Consider the following 21,657-nt stretch of genomic DNA (forward strand, 5'->3'; position numbering starts at 1 on the left):
AACCTTTCAGAACTTACATTCTTACCTCTAAAGATGAAGCCTGCAGTAGACAGTGGCCATCTGGTCATAACAGAGACCTGACCTTTACAGCAACTTACAGCTACTCACTAATTTTATTATAATGTAATAGGGCTCTTTGGAGATTCTGGGGTCCCTTCTCTAAGTGACACGGTACCTGGCACTATTCTATCATGTTTTTATTGATGTCAGTGGCACACCTCAGGGGAAATTCATTCTGTCAGTCCTTCAGATGATTAGAATGAGTTTGAGAAACTATTACATTTTTCATTAGATTGAAGATTATAAATAAAAGGTGTCAGCTTTGCTGACAAGTGACAAAAAGTAATGAAATAAAGGTACAACCTGTCAACTTTCGTCTGTAAGCAACTTGGCAAATGTGCAGAAACTTTAGTAAATGGTATGCAGAAAACCACATGTATTTTTGTCCGCAGTTAAAAAACTATAAATGACCATAGCTGGATTTATAATTCCTGCCCACTAGGCTAACTCTTGTTCTGCCCCCCGCCTTACCCAATCAACTGGCTATCCTTAGCACCACACAGGATAAGACGCACGAGGCACAATTATGATGGGACAGACTGCCTACTCTTTGTCAATACACATAGAACTGACAACTGGAGGAGTGGAGCTCTTTGCTAGCAGTTTTCTTCGAGGTGTTTGGAGGCAGAGTGGGTGAGCTGTCAGAACAAATGCACAAAAGAATTGTGGTGGTGCAAAATACTAATTTTCCACAGGCATCTGCTTCAAACTAAGTGGTTTTATCATCCCTATTGCATATGCAAATAAATACTTATGTAATTAGACTTTTAAAAACAGTAATACATCAAATAAATTCACTCGTGGCATTTCTTCACTTATGCCTCTGAAAGATTGCTTAATGCTTTTCCCACTTTCAAAATAGATTTCTGAGCTCTGTCAAGAGAACCTCACTGTTTTCGATGTATGCTTCCTACCTTGGTAGACTACAAAGTAATAACAAATGTCATGCCTTTCAGTAACATTTCTATTTACATGTTATTTGTGATTTTCTTTTTTATCTGCCATCTTAAATGTTTCATTGCTAGCTTACTTTTACTGGGTTCCTCCAAGCAGCAATATGTTTTGCTTTCTTCAACTTGACACAGATGCAGTCTATCCCTTAACAATTATGTTTGCTGTGTCTTGAGAGAAGTTACGCACTGGCTTTTGTGAATGATGATCTTGGATGACAGCAGCTGAGACATATAGTTATGAAACCATTCAAAATGAAAAAATCAGACATCCACTGATATGACTACAGTAAAACTAAATCCGATTGGTTGCTCTGTATTACTAAAATTCTGACCATTAGTACACTTTGCATTTTATTATTAAACATATAGTTGATGCAACATGTTTGTTTTCATAATTAGTCCTTTTAATACTACGGTATGAGGTCAAAGACAATGCTTAATTGTAATTGGCATGTCTTGTGTCTATTTATGTAAACATAACATAACGTCAGGTTGTACAATATGGACTTAGATGATAAATAGATGACATTCTGTTAAAAAGTCTTGTTACTGCAAATCTAGCATTTACTTTAAATATTACAAAATGTATGAGTAAAAAAATGAATTATTCTGTTTCTTAAGCAGGAAGAGGGAATTCTAATGGGTCTTTCACACAATTCTCGGCTTCTGCATATGCCTGGAGAGAATGCAGTGTATTTTACTATGTGAATTTTATTCCCAGATTGTACTTTTCACTCATACTATCTTGGCAAAAAGCTATTTGTTAGTTTTCGTATATCGAAATACAATCACAATTCAGACCAGCAGAGATGAGAAAATTGATTTACAAATTAGCAAATCTGATCAAATCTCTTTTTTTATTGCCTCGATTTATAGACTGTGTGGGATTCTCTGCAGAGCAATTCTGCATGAACATATTCATGTGAATGAAAAGTCTGCAAATCCAAATCCTTATATTCATATAGTTTGTGAATCAGTGCACTTACCTGCAGCTGTAGTTCTTATTCTCAAACAATATTATACACTACATGTGCTATATGTTAAATATATTTTTTATAGTAATACTGCAGTGGTAAATGTCAGTAACCTTAAATGTAAAAAGTACTTCAAGAGTAAAATGTGGGAGCTGCCATCATTGACATGTTTTTCACAGTGCAACCTTTAGTGCTGGAGATGTCATCCTTATGCTTGCTTTACTACAGTAATACCTTGGTTTACAAGTAACTTGGTTTGAGAGCGTTTTGCAAGACAAGCAAACATTTCTGAAAAATTTTGCCTTGATATACAAGCAAATGTCTTGCAATAAGAGCAAAATTTTGTAGAAAAGCGCCACCCGAATAAGGCTGTAGCTGTGTGAGCGATGAGTCTGTTTAACGACAACACAATGTCACATTGGATAGATTCCTTGTTAAGGTTTCACGAAATGAAAAAGATTCCATTGAGTCAAGAGATAGCAGTGATTCCGTTAGTGATAGTGAAAGTCGTCCTACACAATAATCCTTCTCTCTCTCGTCCCCCTCACACCAACCACAAAGGTATGGGTAATTGGTTTATTTGTCTTTATATTTTGTACAGTATTATATTACAGTACAGTATTGTAATCATTTGTATATGAATATTTTTGGGTTGTGGAACGAATCATCTGAATTTCCATTATTTCCTATGGGGAAGTTCGCTTTGATATACAAGCGCTTTGGATTACAAGCATGCTTCCGGAACGAATTATGCTCGTAAACCAAGGTATTACTGTATATAGTGAGTCACTAATCTGGAACAAGCATATTGTGACAAACAGTCCCACTTGGCCCACTTGATCTTGAATGGGATTTACCTGACACATGGGCTGTAATGAATTGCTAGTTAAACTGGTTGTTGCAGATAGAGAAGAGTAGGCAGGAGATTAACAACTGCAGCGATGCCTGGAAAAAATATATATGTAGGTGATATTGGGCAGCACCTTCCTGTCACCCAATACTCCTGACACTGCACACCCCTGTTACCCAGCACCCCTGCCATTGTACCCCGGACACTGCACACCCCCTGTCACTGCACACATTGCTTTCACTGCACACCCCATTGTCACCCAACACCCCCATCCTTACTTTGTGGGGATTTGCCAAGAGGAGAAGTTGAACTTGGAGATTATGCATTCTCTGCCCACTTGGTGTTTCGCCCCCCCCCATTTCATACTTCCTAGTGAAGACTACAACTACAGTCTCCAAAGTCTCTGACAGATGCAGAGCTTTTCCTAGAGACTTCGGGGATTTACCTGAATCACTTACAGGGTTATTCACAAAAGGGTGAAGAGTTTGTAGAAGGCAGGAGAAGTGAACAATCTAGGCCAAAAATAGCTGATTTGGAAAAAGTCTCCAATTCAGCTCACTTCCCAGTTCAGTTATGTTGTCCTAGATTGTTCACTTCTCCTGCCTTCTCCAAACTGTTCAATATTTAGTGAATAACCCTGTTGGAGACCCAGGAGAGGACTTGTAAAACTGTGTGTTTCCTGAGTTTGCTAGGTGAGTTGACAGCTGTGTATTTGGCCACAATGTATCCTTCCTGTAAAATTAAAAAGGCTACTTCTGGAAGTCCCAGGGAACAATAGGCAAAGTGTGTGTTCAGGTCTGTCCATGCCTGAAAAGACAGGCACCTGAATCAAACCAATGTCTGACCTAGGTTACCATGTGATCCTGTTGAGTGAGCAGACTGGAATCTTAACAGGAAAATATTTATCTTTAAAATAAAAATCTCCCATTTAGAAGTCTGTCCTGCACTGGTGTCCACCATTAATAAAAGTAGTTGCTCGGCCATTGGTGGCACCATGCAGAGACAAAATCCTCACTTCTCTGAGGGAACTACTGCATGTTAATATCAGTATTACAAGACTCTGACAGCCACAAACATGGCTTCCAGAGGCAGAATCATGATGAGATTTGCAGTTTCACCAAAGCTTGAGGGCTGAGGTTTGGCTACCTCTGTTCTAAAGCAAACTACACATGGATTCTTCTCCTGTCAATGTGTGGTGCTTATTCTGTTTTTAAAAGGAGCAATATGGCTATGGTAAGACAATAATGCTGCTCTATAAATGAAGCTGTTAATGGCCAGCATGTGGCTCCTGCTGGTTAGTGGAAATGGCCATTAGTGCACTGAGGTCACCCCACTTGTCACAATCTCTCTCCTAGCCCAAAAGCAAGGGATGGTGCTCACAGGATGACAGATGTTAATTTCTGTCTCATCCTGCCTTGTATCTGGTCTCTAAGTTATGAAGTATTATATCTATGTTATAATGTTACCAATATCACAAGTGGTTTTTTTATTTCTGCTGCATCATGCTCTTAGGAATAATTTACTAATAATAATTACTAAAATGACAGTTGGAGGTGGAAACAAGAGAGTTCAAATTAGTGTAGGATGTATACATGCTAGATATTATTGACAATAATAAAACAGTAAACTTTTAAACTATTAGCAAGTAAAATTACCCATCTATGCTTTGCCTACTTACAATAATAGTTTATTTATTTTTCAGATGTTCAAAGCATTTCCTGTGTGCCTGGGGGGAATCTGGATTTTGAATGAAGGAGGTAAGTTTGTGAAAAAAATTAAATTCTGCAGATGTAATACGTTTCTTGGAAACATGTTAAACTATGACTATGTGTGAAACTTGCATAGCACGATCCTCTGTTTTGTGGGTTGCACACCGACAATCTGTCTTGTGCTTCTATTTACCTCATTAGATTATTAATAATGTCCATAAAATAATATCCTATTGAACAAAATCAAAATTAAGGGCCCATTCACACCATATCCAGTACATTCCATTGCGGCCTGAGCCCGAAACGCACTGGATCACATAGATTAGGCTAAGCTGCGTTCTGGGGTGGAAGGGGGCGTGGCAGTGCCATTCATGTCAATGGCACTGCAGGCACGCCCCCTGCCTGCAGTGTGACCACTCGCACTGGACCGCGAGGTACAAGAATGCCTCCCGTTCCAGCGCAATGCGATCAGAAAAAATAGTGCATGCAGAATTTTTTCCGTTCACACTGCACCAGAATGGAGGGCATTCCTGCACCCCGCGTTCTCGTGAGGGTAATCGAACTGCGGGATGGCGGGGCATACCTGCGGTGTCATTGACATGAATGGTGCCATTGACATGAATGGCACCTCCACGCCCGCTCCCACCCCAGAACGCAGCCTGGCATGATCTATGCGATCCAGTGCATTCCGTGCTCGAACCGCACCAGAATGGACTGGATCTGGCGGGACCTTAACATTTCTTTTACAAATATAAAAGCAATCCTTTATTGAAAATCCAGCATTGTTAAATCCAATTCATACCTTATCATCATAGTAATGGTTTGTGGCTTTAATATTTTACTGGCTTCAAAAAGGGTCTTGCATAACTTGAATCATTGCTATATTTGGAGGTGTGAAGTAAAATGAACCATTGGATTTCAGGCTGATTTTTTAAAGAAGGAATGTTTTCTTTAAAAAATAAATAAAAATGATCATTTTAAAGCAGACTGTATGGGTGCCAAATAAATGTCAAGGAAAACATGCATAACTAGATGATAGCATGCACTACAAGGTTCATGTTTGTAATATTTGCTTGTGAAAATTCCTCTCCTGCATATCTCAGAAGCGCCCATACCTGTATATGTTCAGCTAGAAATATACAGTGGTGGTAAAAATTGTAAACACTTTTTGAAAATGTAATGCTTTGCAACTTTGCAGGCTTATAGGAAATGTTATATTGCACCAAATGCAAATGTGTCATATTAAAGAACATTTCATGCTGAATTCAATACAAAAAAACAGAATATATGCAATACAAAAAAAATATGCAGGGAATGCTGAACATACTGTACAGGAAGCAATTATAGCCTCAATGAATTGCCTTTTATTTGATATAGGGCTCATTCGTACAAGGCTTTTCAAATGGAATGGTGCCACAAATTTTCTATCAGGTTCAGGTAAGGGCTGTTTCCTGGCCAGGTCAGCAATGGAATGGACTTTGTTGTGAACCACTGATTGCATATTTTTGCTGTGTGGCAGGAGCATTAAAATTTCAAAAAGCGTCCACAATTTTTGCCATCACTTTATAGACCAGATCCCAGTCAGAACCCAGGCAATATTTTCTCTGTGCTCCACAATACGCGCACCTACAATTTGTAGGAGTATTTCTTTGATGGAAGCAGGAATTACATGTCTAAGCTTACAAATTGTAATGGGGAACCCCCAAATCAAACAGATTGTATGGGGAGATGGGCATTGTCCTGGGGAATGTGTACAATACAAAAAAACAACATTTGGCAGAGAGCAGCTTTCTAAATGCTTAAAGGACAATATTTTAAATGCACAGTTCCTTTAAATAACATGCCTTTGTTATGTCCTAAAGCTGCCCGTGAAATGATGCACCTGTATGATGTATACAATCTACTGCAGCAAAACTGACATCTACAGAAATATTAAAGACATTTCTAAATTGTTGGTAAATTACATTTCCCATCAGCTTTACAAAGCAGCCAGAGTTCCATTCATCTATACCAGGCATTTATAAATGAACCCAGATTTAATTAATAAAAATGGCCAGGGGGTTCCTCAGAGTCCATTCCAGGCCCTTTGGATAGTAGGTTAATAGGCCGGCTGGGATGCATCACTGGTTGCTAGGATGCCGATGGCTGCTGGCTTCCTAGCAACCAGGAGGAGCAAGAAGCTATCATATTTACCTCTGTTGGTGATACCACTGGTAAATGTAGCTCTTTCCCCTGGACTGAGGTTCAGATTGGCAGACAAACACCCTGTTTAGTTTGCCTGTTCACAAAGGTTTGACCAAATTCTACTCGGTAGATGGTAAGTACAGGTACTTTTTGTTGTCTACTATTAATGAGCTTTAGAAGTTTGTTCTGTATTTTGTACTGAAAGGTTCACTTTAATGTGTGTCCTTTACCCTACCCTGCCAGAAACATCAAGTACACCAAATGCAAATAATCAGTCATTATCATTTTCAGCATTACCATGAATCCTCCTTCCCCTAAAGGTTATGGATTCCCTATGTCCACACTTTGCAGTCATTTCTTGGATCAAGTATGCATTTTGCTTTCATATTACAATCATCTGTATAGCATTCAAGAATTATTTGGCTTGATTGATAATTCACAACTCAATAAATGTATTTTTTTTTGCTAGCTTTTCTACTTTTAAACATTTTTCATTATTTATTTAAATCCTCTGTTGCATTAGTGGGAGAACACCTAAACATAGGTCAATAATATCTTAGTAAACTCAAACTGCAACAGACAAATAGAAAAATACCTAGATATTGTCACAGAATTCCTACTCATCCCTACTTTAAAAGGTTAGGCTCTACTTGGCTTCAGTTTTATAATGCTTTCCCTGCTACTTTTTCTGTTGATCAAGATTTGCAAGATCTGGGTTGTGCATCAGTCAGAATAGGATCAAAACACATTTCCTCTCCTATTGGGAAACAAGCACTTTGTTGAAATATATCCGTCACGAGAGCGCTCTTGGGAAATCACTGTTTCACCGCAGAGTCGCATTTAGTGTGGTACAGTTTTCTTGCAGATCCCTGAGATGTGCACTTGAGATGGTTAAAACATTCTCTATTCTTTTTTTTCGAAATGTGAGCTATTCATTGCTGTCAATGGCTTTTTAGCAAGGGTAGTAAATCAGAAGGCACACCAGTACAAATCTCTATGTTGCTTTTACCTGCATTAATAACACTAAAAATCTTATTTTGATTATTACTTGGTGCAATGCACTTGAGTGAATGATCCTAAAAAGGGGTTATTGTTAAAAGGAAAACAATTCATTGAAACTATTTGTATGCTGTGTGTCGGTTTTTCCATTATTGCAGATTTTAAGGGAAAGGAAGGAAACAGCAACTATATCTTTTTTTATCATTATCCGACATTTTGTACATTAGCAAAGTATACAACACTTACTATACATAGGGAGAGCATCAGACATACTACACAATGTGACAACATTATAGAATATTACTGGAGAAACATATTACAAAATCTGGCAATCAATCTGATGATACAAATAATAGCAGCAGAGCAATACAGTAAGTATCCTTTTAGAGAGGAGAAAGGTTAAAACCTTTGTCAGGTTTTTATTGCTGACTGCTTCATGTCCTAATGACTATACAGGAAATTAATCTGTTCAAAAAAGGTTTCCTTGCATAGAAAGCATTGAGTACTCACCTATCCTGCTGTCAGACCGCTGAGCTCTACAATAGTGAAAATAAATTTTCAGCTGTAGATCCTGCAGTATCTGACTCTTATTTATTTATTATTGATATTTATATAGAGCAGACAATTTACATAGCGATTTACATAGTTGCACATTCACATCAGTCCCTGCCCTCAAAGAGCTCTTTTGTGAGTGTCAGATTCCTGGTCCCCTGCTGTGCTTATTTGTTTGATCTGCTAATCCCTATGATACTGCTGTGTAGTGATGTAGAGGTTGGTGGAAGGACCCACAGAGCACAGCAGGGGACCAGGAAATTGACACTACCGGAAGTGTTGGATTCTGTAGGATCTTCAGTCGGTAGTTTCTCTTTACTCCTGCAGAGTGGCAGCAGGAAATGTGTAAATTTAATGTTTTCTGTGCAGGGAGAGCTTATTGCACAGATTAATCTTAGTGATAGAAGCACGTCACACAACTCAGAACAGTGTTTAGTCTTGCACTTTGTCAGCTTGATCTGTTAAATAAGGACACAGAAACCTTTTTTTCGTAGGTTATGGTGGATGAAGTAAAAAGGTTTAAAAAGAGCTAAGGATATGCCATTCTATCTTTAGGTTCTTCTGATTTTCTTCTTTAATATACAGCTGCTTGGCAGTAGGATTTTAATATAGAGAAAGGATAAATGGAAGAAAGAAAGGGATTTTATTATAAGAATATACTCTAAGGATTGGCCCAGGGTTTGTTCCTTAGTGGCTATATCTTTATTTTAATATGATCCCTTTAGACCTCACAGAATTTAAACTGTGCTTCAGAGGATGTGGTTTAGGGCTCCATGTATAATACACTGTGTCTTTACCCTACAGTTATACAAGTTTAGGCTAGAGTTTAAAATATGATACATTTGAAAACTCATTACAGCTTAATTTTCTCACTGATGGCCTGTTGGGATGACCATCTAATATCACATCTAAGTCTGGAAAATGTATAGTTTCCTTTATCTTTCAATTTGCCAGACTTGTAATAGCCAGCACCTGGTAAAAGACACTGACTTTTCCTTAGTCAAATGATTTTGGATCACTACAAATAAGAAATGACTAAGAATATTATTATGATATGATGTTTAGAAAGGATAAGAGAGTATTGTTTCCAATTTTTAAGTTTATATATGTGTGAGGTTATCATTGCATAAATGTTTCTATTTTGGGCTATATTTCTCAATTATTTTTACGTAGATTCATATACTGATTGTTCTGGTCTTAGAAATAGGAAGTACTGTTTACTGTATCATTTAACTATTATTATTTAAATACATACAAGATAATTATTATTATTCTATGGCTTTATTCTAAATGATTTCTCATTAACTCCTTTACAAAGATGTGAGCTTTCTTCATGGGCACTGCATATATGCGGGTCTTTGTGCCCCCAGCACGGAGGCCAAGCTGTCACCAACAGTTCTGGGTCTCATACTAATGATCGGGAACATGGAGGGTGGCCTTTAATTGGCTAACACAGTGATCATTAGCTGTATAACCCTCCCCATCTTTTTTTTCTGTGAGGAGAACAAGATACATTATGTCTTTGTCTCCTCTCTAGCGTAGTGTAATGTAAACAACACAGAGTAAAAAGCCTATGTAAAAAAAAAAAGAATATACCTAGATCGGGGCCTGATCTAGCTTAGTATCAGGATCTGTGCCAGTGTGTTTAAAGTAGGGTATACATAGTTAAAATTGAATACCAACAAAATTATGGAGCGCTTGTTCAGCTTTCTAATAGTTGATGGAGTCAACTCAAAGGAAGAGACCACACGCTGCAGTCCACCAATAACAACAGCGTTTTCATCCATAAGGCTAAAAACTGCCAGTGCTCTGAGACTTCCCAACTGGAGGCCACCCGCTCTAATGTGTTTCACCTATTTAGGGCTTAATCATAGAGATACAGAGTTAATATTGTCAAATCAATTATCAATTTTAACTGCAGTGACAAAAAAAGTCAAAGGACCATGTTGGAAAATTTTTATCGATCGAAATTCTAACAGTGAATGTGGTTTTCGTTTGGGAAACTCCATTCATTCCAAAACTGAATGTTAAATCAAAATGAATATCAAATGAAATTTTGAACAACATTCTTTAAGTGTCTGATGGCGTTATTGAACGTTCTGACATTTAAATGTTCATTCAAAAATCTACACGCGTATACCCTACCCTAGTGTTAGCATTAGGGTCAGTGCCAGTTTTGGTGTCTGTGTGCTTTAGTTAGGATAAAAAAAAGTAGTTACAAACAATTGTACAGTTTTACTAACACATGCCAAAGTTGCAAAATTAGGTTCAGGCTTTAAGATTTATTTTCCCTCCTGTCAGGAAGGGGTTAAACTATTGTTAGTTTCTTAGGATAACTAAAGCGCCAAGTTCAATCATTATGTCATGCACAAGCTTCACAAAGTAAAACAAAATATTGCCTTACCTGACTGATCCCAATCCTCCTTCATTTGTTCCTCACATGCTCCGCCTCCTGTACACTACACAGTGTGATGTTTTAGCAACACAGTCAGTGCTGTCAATGTAGGAAGCAGTGGGCAGAACTAGATATTGCCAGGTACTGACTGGCAAGCTATATGCTTATGAATCATAAGTGACAATGCTGAGAACCACACCCCCTGCAACATTTTGTAATAACACTGTAGTGCAAGCAGGCACAACCTACAAAAGTGGCAACTCTGCTCTGAATTCAGGAGCAGCGTAGATTCATTGTCACACCATCACAGGAAGCTGCATTAGGTGGACTTCAAAATTGAAAAATACTGGTTCACAGTAAAGGTGCCCATACACTGTACGATTCTCGTACGAGAATCGCGGGAAATCCCGCGATCGTACGAGAATCGTACAGTGTATGGAAGGCGTGCGACCGTTTCTACTGTACGGTCGCACACGTCTTCCATCGAACAAGCAGGCTGGAAACCCCCCCGGGAATCGTACGATTCTCGGCGAGTTAGTGGCCTGCTTGTTCGACAACTGACGAACGGGCCGGTGTGCGCACGCGCACACTGCCCGTTTGCCGTCCTCGCAAGCCCGCCCCTCATTGCAGTCATCGCAAGCCCGCCCCTCAAGGGGGCGGGCTTGCGATGATCGCAAGTACGATCTGCCTGTCCAAGATGGGCAGATCGTACGTTTTTTAAAGTACTTTACAACCCTCGCAAGGCAAAAGTCTTGTGAGGGTTGTAAAGTGTATAGGCACCTTAAGACAGACATCAAAATTAAATGTCAAACAACAGCTGCAATAGGAAACAAAATATTGGGATGTATAAAAAGGCAAATAAAAACATGCAATACTAATATAGTGTTGCCACTGTAGAAATCACTTGTAAAACTGCGTCTTGAACATAGTACTGTATTGAGCACCATATTGTATGAGGAACAAAGGAGCTTTTAAGCAGGGGCAAAGGTGGACAACTAAATAAAATGGGTGAAACTTAGCACTTACTTTGAAAGGCCTGAAGGTTTGAGTGTCATCAGTTTTCAAAAAGATCAGTTAGATGCAATTTTACATAGTCCGGCAGAAAGGTGTGTGGGCGGAGACAGGCCGCGCTGTCACAGGAGGCTGAGCTCTCCTCCCCGCACCGCCCCACTCCGCCTCCTGTGACAGCGTGTCAGAGAGGAGAGCAAGGTACAAACGCTCAGCGATCAGTGATCGCTGTGTGTTTGTAAATAATTGAGAACATAGTATGTCTACTATATGCTCAATTATGAATGAATGGGAGTGAGCTACATCACCTCCTCTTCATTCATAGTTGTAGTTATAGTAAACATATTATGCCCTCATGTTATCAATGAACAGGAACACTCATAGAGGATTCCTGTTCATTGATAACAGGGGACACAGAAAAAGAGATAGAGGACTTTGTGTCCTAAATCTCTTTTTCTATTTTAAAAGGGAAATGTGAGTCTGTTTGGACCCCCAATATTTCCCCAAAGCCCCTAAAAGTAATGTAAAAAATAAAAATATTTAATAAAAAATGAATTAATTAATAAAATTAAATATAAAAAAATTAAAAGTTTATACAAAATAAATACCAATAAAATATTTTAAAAATGTGAAAAAATTAAAATAAAAAATAATTTCGGTATCAGTTTCGGCCTGAAAATTATTTTTATTTCGGTTTCGTTTCGGTTTAAAATTTCCATTTCGGTGCATCTCTAATTATATATATATATGCATATATACTCACCGGCCAATTTATGAGGTACACCTGTTCAATTGCTTGGTAGCACAAATTGCTAATCAGCCAATCACATGGAAGGAACTCAATGCATTTAGGCATCTAGACATGGTGAAGATGACTTGCTCAAGTTCAAACTGAGCATCAGAATGGGGAAGAAAGGGGATTTAAGTGACTTTGAACGTGGCATGGTTGTTGGTGCCAGATGAACTGGTCTGAATATTTCAAAAACTGCTGCTCTACTGGGATTGTCACGCACAGCCATCTCTAAGGTTTACAGAGAATAATCTGAAAAAGAGAAAATATCCAGTGAGCTGCAGTTGTGTGGACCAAAATGCCTTATTGATGTCAGAGGTCAGAGGAGAATGAGCAGACTGGTTCGAGATGATAGAAAGGCAACAGTAACTCAAATAACCACTCGTTACTACCAAGTATGCAGAATACCATCTCTGAATGCACAACACGTCAAAACTTGATGCTGATGGGCTATAGCAGCAGAAGACCACACCGGGTGCCACTCCTGTCAGCTAAGAACAGGTAACAAAGGCTGCAATTTGCACAGGCTCACTAAAATTGGACAATAGAAAATTGGAAAAACGTTGCCTGGTCTGATGAGTCTTGATTTCAGCTGCAACATTCAGATGGTAGGGTCAGAATTTGCGTAAACAATATGAAAGGATGGATCCATTCTGCCTTGTATCCACTGTTCAGGCTGGTGGTGGTGTAATGGGTGTGGGGGATATTTTCTTGGCACACTTTGGGCCTCTTAGTACCAATTGAGCATTGTTTAAACGCAATGGCCTACCTGAGTATTGTTGCTGACCATGTCCATCACTTTATGACTACAGTGTACCCATCTTCTGATGGATAATGCACCACGTCACAAAGCTCACATCATCTCAAACTGGTTTCTTGAACTTGACAATGAGTTCACTGTACTCCAATGGCCTCCATAGTCGCCAGATCTCAATCCAATAGAGCACCTTTGGGATGAGGTGGAAAAGGAGATTTGCATCATAGATGTTCAGCCCACAAATCTGCAGCATGATGCTATCATGTCAATATGGACCAAAATCTATGAGGAATGTTTCCAACACCTTGTTGAATCTATGTCACAAAGAATTAAGGCAGTACGGAAGGCACTGTGAGTCCAACCCAGCACTAGCAACGTGTACCTAATAAAGTGGCTGGTGAGTGTGTGTGTATGTATGTGTATATATATATATATATGTAAAATAGAGAACAAAAAGGGAGGTTGTGGCGCCCTCTTCTCCTGCTTTTTATCTCTATTTTAAATTTTTTAATGGAGCTTAAAATCTTCACATTGTATGTTTCTTCAATGTTGTTTCTAATGTGTGGTCCAACTGTCTGTAAATACTACACCCACTACAGTATAGTGTAGTTTAATGCTACACTGTTTTCCTATGCCGTCAGTTAGATGGCAGGATATCTTATATGTATTTGTGAGCTGGGGACAGGCAGTGGGTGCAAAACTATCTGGGGTAAGCAACTCCGTCAGGCACAGATAACAACCCAAGTGTTTAAACAGGCGCTGTACAGTGCTCCAAACAAAAACAAAACCTCAGTACAATACTATCTATTAAACTGAGTAAGCCTAATGCCTGTCAGCCACAAAATACACCGCTAGTTTAAGTTTCACCAAACTTTTAGCTCTGATAGACACCAAGGGGTTGATTTACTAACCTTATAAACACACCACGAACAAGTATACACCTCTGTAGTGTGTTCCCTCCCAGCATGATCTATTGGTGGAATCTAGACACCTTTGTAGTGTGTACACGCCCAGCAGGTGTGTTGTGCAAAGCACTGCATGAATTGCAAGGTGATGTTCTGTAAATTAGCTCTACATTGTGTTGCTTGCGTTGATGAATGCAGGAATGTAAATGCATGAGCTAACCATTTTTGTCTAAACTGTGAAGCAGCATTATATATGCATCATGTGCATGATTTTTCCATATATAGCATTAGTGGAAATATGCTTTTAGACACTTTTTGGTTGATAAATACGTTTCGCTGTGTAAAAATCACACGCACCTAGTGCGTGCGTGTGTTTAGGTTAGTAAATCACCCCCCAATTGTCTGTTCCTCATGCTGCAGTGCAATGGGTGTGTGTCTTCCCCGGTGGGATATTTCCTGTCAGGGAGAGGCGCAAACCTGGGGTGGGTCAAATGGTCTGGAACATGGATGTCAAGAACTTTGCTGATATGTAAACCTTGAACCTTGAACATGACACAAATAAGAAAGTTCAGTTAGTTTCTTTTTCTAAGAAGCTGAGCTCCTGTCGCTATGATTTTTCTCTCTCCTATCAAGACTAGGCTGTGACCCTTCTGCTTTTAAACAGGTAGGAATATTTGATTTTTCATTTTGCCTTCTACAAAAGACATACCATGTACCATTAACAGGAAACACACACAAGCACAAAACAATCTTCTCATGCTGCTACTTCTGTCGCAAATGACAGCTCCATGGCCTGTGATCCTGGGTGATGTCATTGACCACCATGGTAATGATGTCACCCGGGATCTCTGGCCAGCTTGTTGACCTTCAACAAGCAGTGTAAATTAGCAGTAGGAGAAGGTCGCTGTACCATGGGTCATCCTGGCAGCGGGTTGTGGCTCATCATAAATTAAGTTGGGTCTACATTGCTGGAGGATTGATGCTGAATTTACATCAGAGGCATTGTTTTTATAAAGGACTTTTTTCTATGGTGTCTATGTTTTTATTAACTATTTAACATGGTTTTGTGACTGAGTAACAAATGGTACTATGTGCCCCATAGCCATTCATCTAGAGGGCGGCTGAATATCTGGCTTCCAGATACCGATAAGTCCTTCTTGCAGAACTTCACATCCACTGGGCCAGGAGATGGGGATGAGGCCTTTGTCCCTTTTAACATGGGGACAAGGTGCCTTGCAGGAGGTGGGGCAGTTTTGACCCCCTTGCCTGCAAGGTACCCTCCCACTGTTGAGGGCATGTGGCCTGGTATGGATCGGAGTCACTGCCCCCCCCTTCCTGGCCAGCCAGAGAGCACGCCTGAATAAGTGTCTGGTATGAATTTTAACAGGGACCCCAATGAGTTGTTCGTATCATATAAAGGTAAATACATACATATATGTAAATTCTTATGTGAAACTGTGCAAATCTTGAATGATACATTGATTTAAAAAAAACGTTAATGGAGAACTATGAGGTGAGTGATTTTCCCTCAACCTCATAGTTCGAGCCGACATGTGACAATGAAACTGTCACGTCAGCTCAATAGATCGGGAAGTGAGCGAACACATACCGTTGCTCGCTCACTTCTCGATCATCTCCCTGCAGAGAGCCTTTACTGTCACTCACGGCTCCCTGCAGGGATTCCCCCTCTCCCCGCTCTGATCCTCCAGTGCTGACTGGCGGAACGGACTGGGGAGGGGGCGGGTACACCTGGCTCTGCCTCTAGATAGGTAGAGCCAGCTGTCAATCACGCAGCTGGGTGGATCTCCACAGTAATCTCGGGATCCGTCCCGGCTGCGGCGGTCTCAGTATACCGCGAGCTATAGCTCGCGATATACTGGGCTTTAGGTCACGGGGGGACGCTAGTTTATGTCCTCCCTTGACCCTTAGGAGAACTATGGGGAAAAACCCTTACCCCATAGTTCTCTTTTAAGCAAAAATAAAGATAATATTGACTTTTTTTCTACACTGGGTAGTATCAAAAGAGACTGGTTGCAGAGAGCAAGTTTATTGCAGGAAGTGCTGGTAGGATGCTTCCACACCAACCTCACCTTTCCTTTGACACTCATAATGACTGTAGGGGTTGCTATAGTAAAAGCTCCCTCTCTGAAGCAATTCACCAATGGTAGTAAATTATATTGTTGCAGTCCCACTAGAGACATGTAGTGTCCCCTACATACTGAAAATCTTGTTCGATTTTGCATTAAAATGTAAATGTAAATCAACCAATACAAAAAATTTGCAAGGCTCTATGACAAGTGGATAGCCATAAAACAGGGGAGGTCTTGCAGCTGGAGACAGCAATATAAGATACATGAGGATTTTTTAGCCCACTACTGTCCAGGCATGATCTAAATATACTATATGTTTTGAGTGGATTGACTATGTAATATAATGTACAAACATTTGAATTAAATATATATATTAAATATATACATTTGTGTGCTAAAGTATTAAACATAATACAATTTCAGTTTAAACCCAAATTAAAACAAAGTTTTTTGTTTGTAAGCATGGGTAAGATAAGGCTGTAAATAAATAGTTACAGGGGATGGATTAAAGAATATGTAGTTTATATACCACATATTCTGTTAAAGATTTACCAAATAGGCTTTACAGATTTATCTTTGTATTAAATGCTACAAGGCATCCTGAAATACTCCAGTAAACCCTTACAACATCATTCTGACATATGTATTTAAATTTTTCAAGGATTATCCGAAAGTTAAGTTATATGGATGGATTATTATTCCAGTGAATCAACTTGTTAATTACTCTGTCACAAATGCAGACCCAGTAAAATCCGATTAATTTTCCATGTACAGTAAGTTGCTCAAAATGTGTTTCACAGATAATTACTGGAATACATTCAAGATAATAACTAAAATAATTGAAGTCACTTCCCATACAATGCTTGGCCGCTTGAATAATGTTTATCCTAGAAACTTTTATAAATCTATTTTTGAATATGCCTTAAAGATAACCCGTCATCAGGAAAATATATTGACTGTTATTGCTGGCTTTGGTCTTAAAGTGGTTGTTGGCTGGCTGTCAAGCTGATTCTCTGGATTCAATAATTTGTATATCTTTAACCATTCATATGTATGCAGTCAACAGTTCTGACTTCACAGGTGAACACCTCCTTTGTTTCAATGCCTTATAAAGTATTGAAGCAATTAGATCCACATGACAGCCAAGTGACTAGCATTTTCATAAGGAAAGATCAGCAGTGGGAGCCAACAATTTACTTTCAAGACAGTTTTTCATTACAATAATAGTTAGAAAGTAATTAGCCCAAAAAACTTACCAGGGTTCTAATCCTTCCCCACACTATTATAGAAAAAAGTTTTTGCTTTACCTGTTTACAAAAACGGCCGGCCGGGAGCTTCCTGGATCTGAGCGGACGTTGTGTCCTGTCAGCCCAGTAGCGGGAAAGTGCCAAATTTTAAAAACAAGCAGCGATGCCTGTTTACATACAAGTGATCTGCCGGCTGTAGAGCTGGCAGATCGCTTGTATAACATGCTGGTATGTGCACCCCCCCTGCAGCCCCCCACCTCCCGCTGGTTCCAGACTCTGCCCAGTGCGAGCCCGGGACCAGCGTGGTGGCTCTGTGACAGGGGATCAGAGGAAGATCGGTGCACGTTCTCCCTCTGGTCCACTCTCCAGTGTCAGAATGCGGAAGTGATGTATATTACATCACTTCCGCATTCTTGTGTCACTTTCCAGCTTCAGAAGCTGGAGAGAAGCTGATGAAGCAGATCTCTGCTTCATCAGTTTCTTTGGGCGTCCCTAGGTGACATTAGGGGTCTTTGAGACCCCTGATGTCTCCATAAAGAGGACCTGTCATATACTCTTTGCTATCTCATAGGGGGGTTTCTTAAAAAAAAATTTAGGTTGCAAAAAAAATTTAAAGTCACACATGAAAAAGAATTAAAAAGCAACACCATTTTAAAAAAAGTCCCCACCCATACATACACGCATGCAAACATGCATCGGGTGCGCCTACGTGCGAAAACGACGATTGTTTATTTACCCGATGTGACCCCGTCTTTTATATTTTACCGAAAAAATGGGTAATAATAATTGTATTATAACTTAATGTAAAAAAAAACAAAAAAAAACTTGTTGTTTTCAAAATTTTCAGTAATTTTTCCTTAATATAGTAAAAAATAAAAACCCCAGTGGTGATTAAATACCACCAAAAGAACGATCTCTCTGTCCCCAAAAAATTTTATAAAATAAATTTCAGTACAGCGTTGTATGACAGAATAAATATCAGTCAAAATACTGCAGTGCTGAATACTGAAAAATGGCCTGGCCAGTAAGGGGGTGTAAACACCTGGTCTTCAAGTGGTTAAAGAAAACTCTGTCATTACAGTAACTTCCCATAATTCTTGCACCCCAGAAAAAATTGTTAGAGTGGGAGGCTTGAATCCTGTGAGAGTGTTGACTGTTTGAATGGTACAGTGTTTTCAGTATAACCTGTATCATGTTACATATTGTCTGGGTGATGAAGGGGTGCTAGAGAAAACTATTGAAGAAGAAGATCACAGTTTGGTGATATTCAGTATTAAATAAGCAGGAGAGAAATTGACACAGGAAGCTATAGAGTATACACATTGGGTCACTTTCTCTGCAATGTAGTGTGCCAGACAACACGAATCATTCGAATTACAACTCTTTAGGCCTGTAAATTTGCACGTGTGTTTGGTTGGATTTTTGCATCAACTGTTGGACTATGCTATTATTACCCAATGTTCCCAAATGATACTAAAAGGTTGCAGACCATGGTCTGTGAAATCTGCTGTTGTCAGGACAGTTACCTCATTCTATTGAATTTGGACAAGGTGCAGGGATAAACTAAATAAATGATCAGTGCTGAAAATGCACCCAGCCTTTAAGCAGCAGGACTACACAAAGTTTATGTTCTCTGCCTTTTTACATTAGTTGTTCGAAATGGTGTGGTTTCCTTACTGTTTAAAAAAAGCTAAATAAAGGCTGATAAACTTTTGTTTATGATGAGTGTCTGTAGGACTGCAGCTCAGTTATATTTAGTAATCTTGGATAGAAATATATATAAAATGTATCTGTTCTATTAATATATATCTGGTATGATTGTGCATTATTTGCAGCATTAATATCGTTTACTAATATTTACTTTGTCTGTTAATTCTATAGACTTCACACATACTAAAGTATGAATTAATTTATTCATACAGAATGAATAAAAGATATTTGCAGAAGGCAACAAAGGGGACAATTCTTATGATAATATTTATTGGAACCATCTGGGGAAAGCTGACAACTGGGGCAATTCATCAAAAAGGTAAGTCATACTGTGAAAACTTATTTTTTTACTTGTGAATATTTTTTGGCAGATTTGAAAGTTGCATTATGGGCAGCTGCATTTCATTCTTAATGCCAGTTAAGTGCTTTAAAGCTCAACAATAAATTGTTTGAAAACTGCTGCCACAAGGTCTTTAATTGTTGGAGTTCAGCTATCAGATGCCTTTTCGAGATTAAGCACCTGGGATTGTTTTGGTTTTTTTTGCCTTGGAGTTTACTTTACAGCCCAAGTCTAGTTTTAGCTTAAAAAAGTGGACAAATAATTGTAAAAAAATATAAAATGCAGCTTTTGATGCGATACTCACCTCCTCTTTGCCCCTCACAGGCTCACCTGCACTGTGATCCAGAAATAGTTTTCTTCCTGGTTGAATGACACCTAGCATCATTCACCCCACTTCCTATGAGTGGACAGCATCATGAACCAAACATCTGGGGGATGGCATCACAATGATGTCTTGCGTTCACAGTACAATGATACAAAGACCTGCACTGATGTAATTACATCAGCAATGTTCTTTGCATCATTGAAGACCACCTACTGCAAGAGGAAGAGGATCCTGCATGTCATGTAAGAAGCCTGAAAGCTTCGGAAATATATATGGGGATGGCAGACAACATAGGATAGGTAGGGGGTATAATTATTATACATTACTGTCATTTTAAAGCAAATTTGCAATTAAAGTAGTATTACACTCTCCACACTTTATACAATATTGAATCCAGATCTAACAAATATACATTGTCCACAAAATATTTCTTAATTTTTTTTTCCAAGCTCTTACAGTCATCATATTTCCAAACAGCTGGCTCCAAATCTCTTAGCTTTGCTTCCCTAAACTTCCTGTCCAGTACAACATTACAAAGGTGGCTCCATAGAAGCACTTCAAGGGAAAGGAGCCATCCAAAAACAGGATATCAGGGCCAGATCTTTTAAACCTCAAGATGCAGCATCCATTGCAAATTATTTAATCAGCATTTAAAATATCTTAACAACATTTTGACTTCAATATTAATTTTTTTTTTAATGGTTGCTACAATGACATGGTCTATATATATCTGCTTCTGCAGGGAAGTTATCCTAGTAACAGCAGAAATATTTATGGACAGTGGGGTGTGGCCAGCAGCTCATGGGGGGTCTTACGGTGCAGAATGTTTTGCAGAATGACCTAACATACACAATAAGCTAACATTGCTCCAGATACAAGGAGAGGCACATGATTTATATCCCTGTGCTTGAGACAGTTATTAGATGGATAGTAAGGGGCAGTGCTATCAGGCAAGAGCTCACTGCCCTTACGCTCCTTTAGGATTGAGAGGCCTCATTTAAATAAGAATGTACAAGGAGCAATGCTCTTAAAAAAGTAAATGTGAGGTGTCTCTATTCTGTTCCATGATACATGTTGACACCTCACATTCATTTTTTTAAGAGCATTGCTCTTTAAAAAGGCCTCTTTTTCCTGAGGGAGCATACGAACAGCAAGCTGTGATAAAGGAGAGTGGGATTTATAGATTGTGTTACTGATTTATTACAGTGACAACATTATCTACAGCAAATGCAAATGTTAGCTGCAAACATAAGAAAGCAAGGGAAACTATAATGGCTTGGGGTCAATTTTAGATTTTTATTGGATTCAGATCTGGTGACTAGCTTACTGTCTGTGTGCATCAATAGGAATCACCAGGCTACATCTTTCCAGTCTTCAACTGTCCAGCTTTAGTAAGCCTGTGCCCACTGCACTTCAGCTTTCTGTCCTTGGCTGGCAGAAGTGGAACCAATTGTAATCTTCTGCTTTTGTAACCCATCCATATTTTCTGCTTACCACAATTGTGAAGAGTGGCATTTCCATCCACAGAACTGCCACTCTCTGATTGCTTTTTCTACCATTGTGAGTAAACTTTAGAAACTGTTGTAGGTAAAAATCCCAGATCAGCATTTACAGGAATACTCAACCCAGTCTACTTAGCACCATCAATCATACAAAGGGTAAAAACACTGAGATCACTTTTTCTATGTAATAATGAGCTGAAACTCCTTTTTTTTTTGTTTAATATGTTTTTATTGTTTTATTTCCTTAAAAGTACATAAAGTACATACTAATACATTTATCATGATGTCGCTTCTGGCAATAATCTCT

General features: G+C 39.0%; 1 protein-coding gene across 1 annotated transcript in view; it reads left to right on the plus strand.

The window, feature by feature from the left end:
- The window catches only part of FAM19A2 (family with sequence similarity 19 member A2, C-C motif chemokine like), a 212,381-nt gene that overhangs the window by 139,621 nt on the left and 51,103 nt on the right, over positions 1–21,657 (plus strand). Inside the window, exons 2-3 of the mRNA XM_018561595.1 lie at positions 4,540–4,594; positions 19,396–19,502. Coding sequence (XP_018417097.1) covers positions 19,397–19,502 — 106 coding nt within the window. The 5' untranslated portion in view covers positions 4,540–4,594; position 19,396. The remainder of the gene's footprint in view (positions 1–4,539; positions 4,595–19,395; positions 19,503–21,657) is intronic.

This window comes from Nanorana parkeri, unplaced genomic scaffold (assembly GCF_000935625.1).
Source record: "Nanorana parkeri isolate BGI_ZX_2015 unplaced genomic scaffold, ASM93562v1 scaffold532, whole genome shotgun sequence".
In the NCBI taxonomy this organism is placed as follows: domain Eukaryota; kingdom Metazoa; phylum Chordata; class Amphibia; order Anura; family Dicroglossidae; genus Nanorana; species Nanorana parkeri.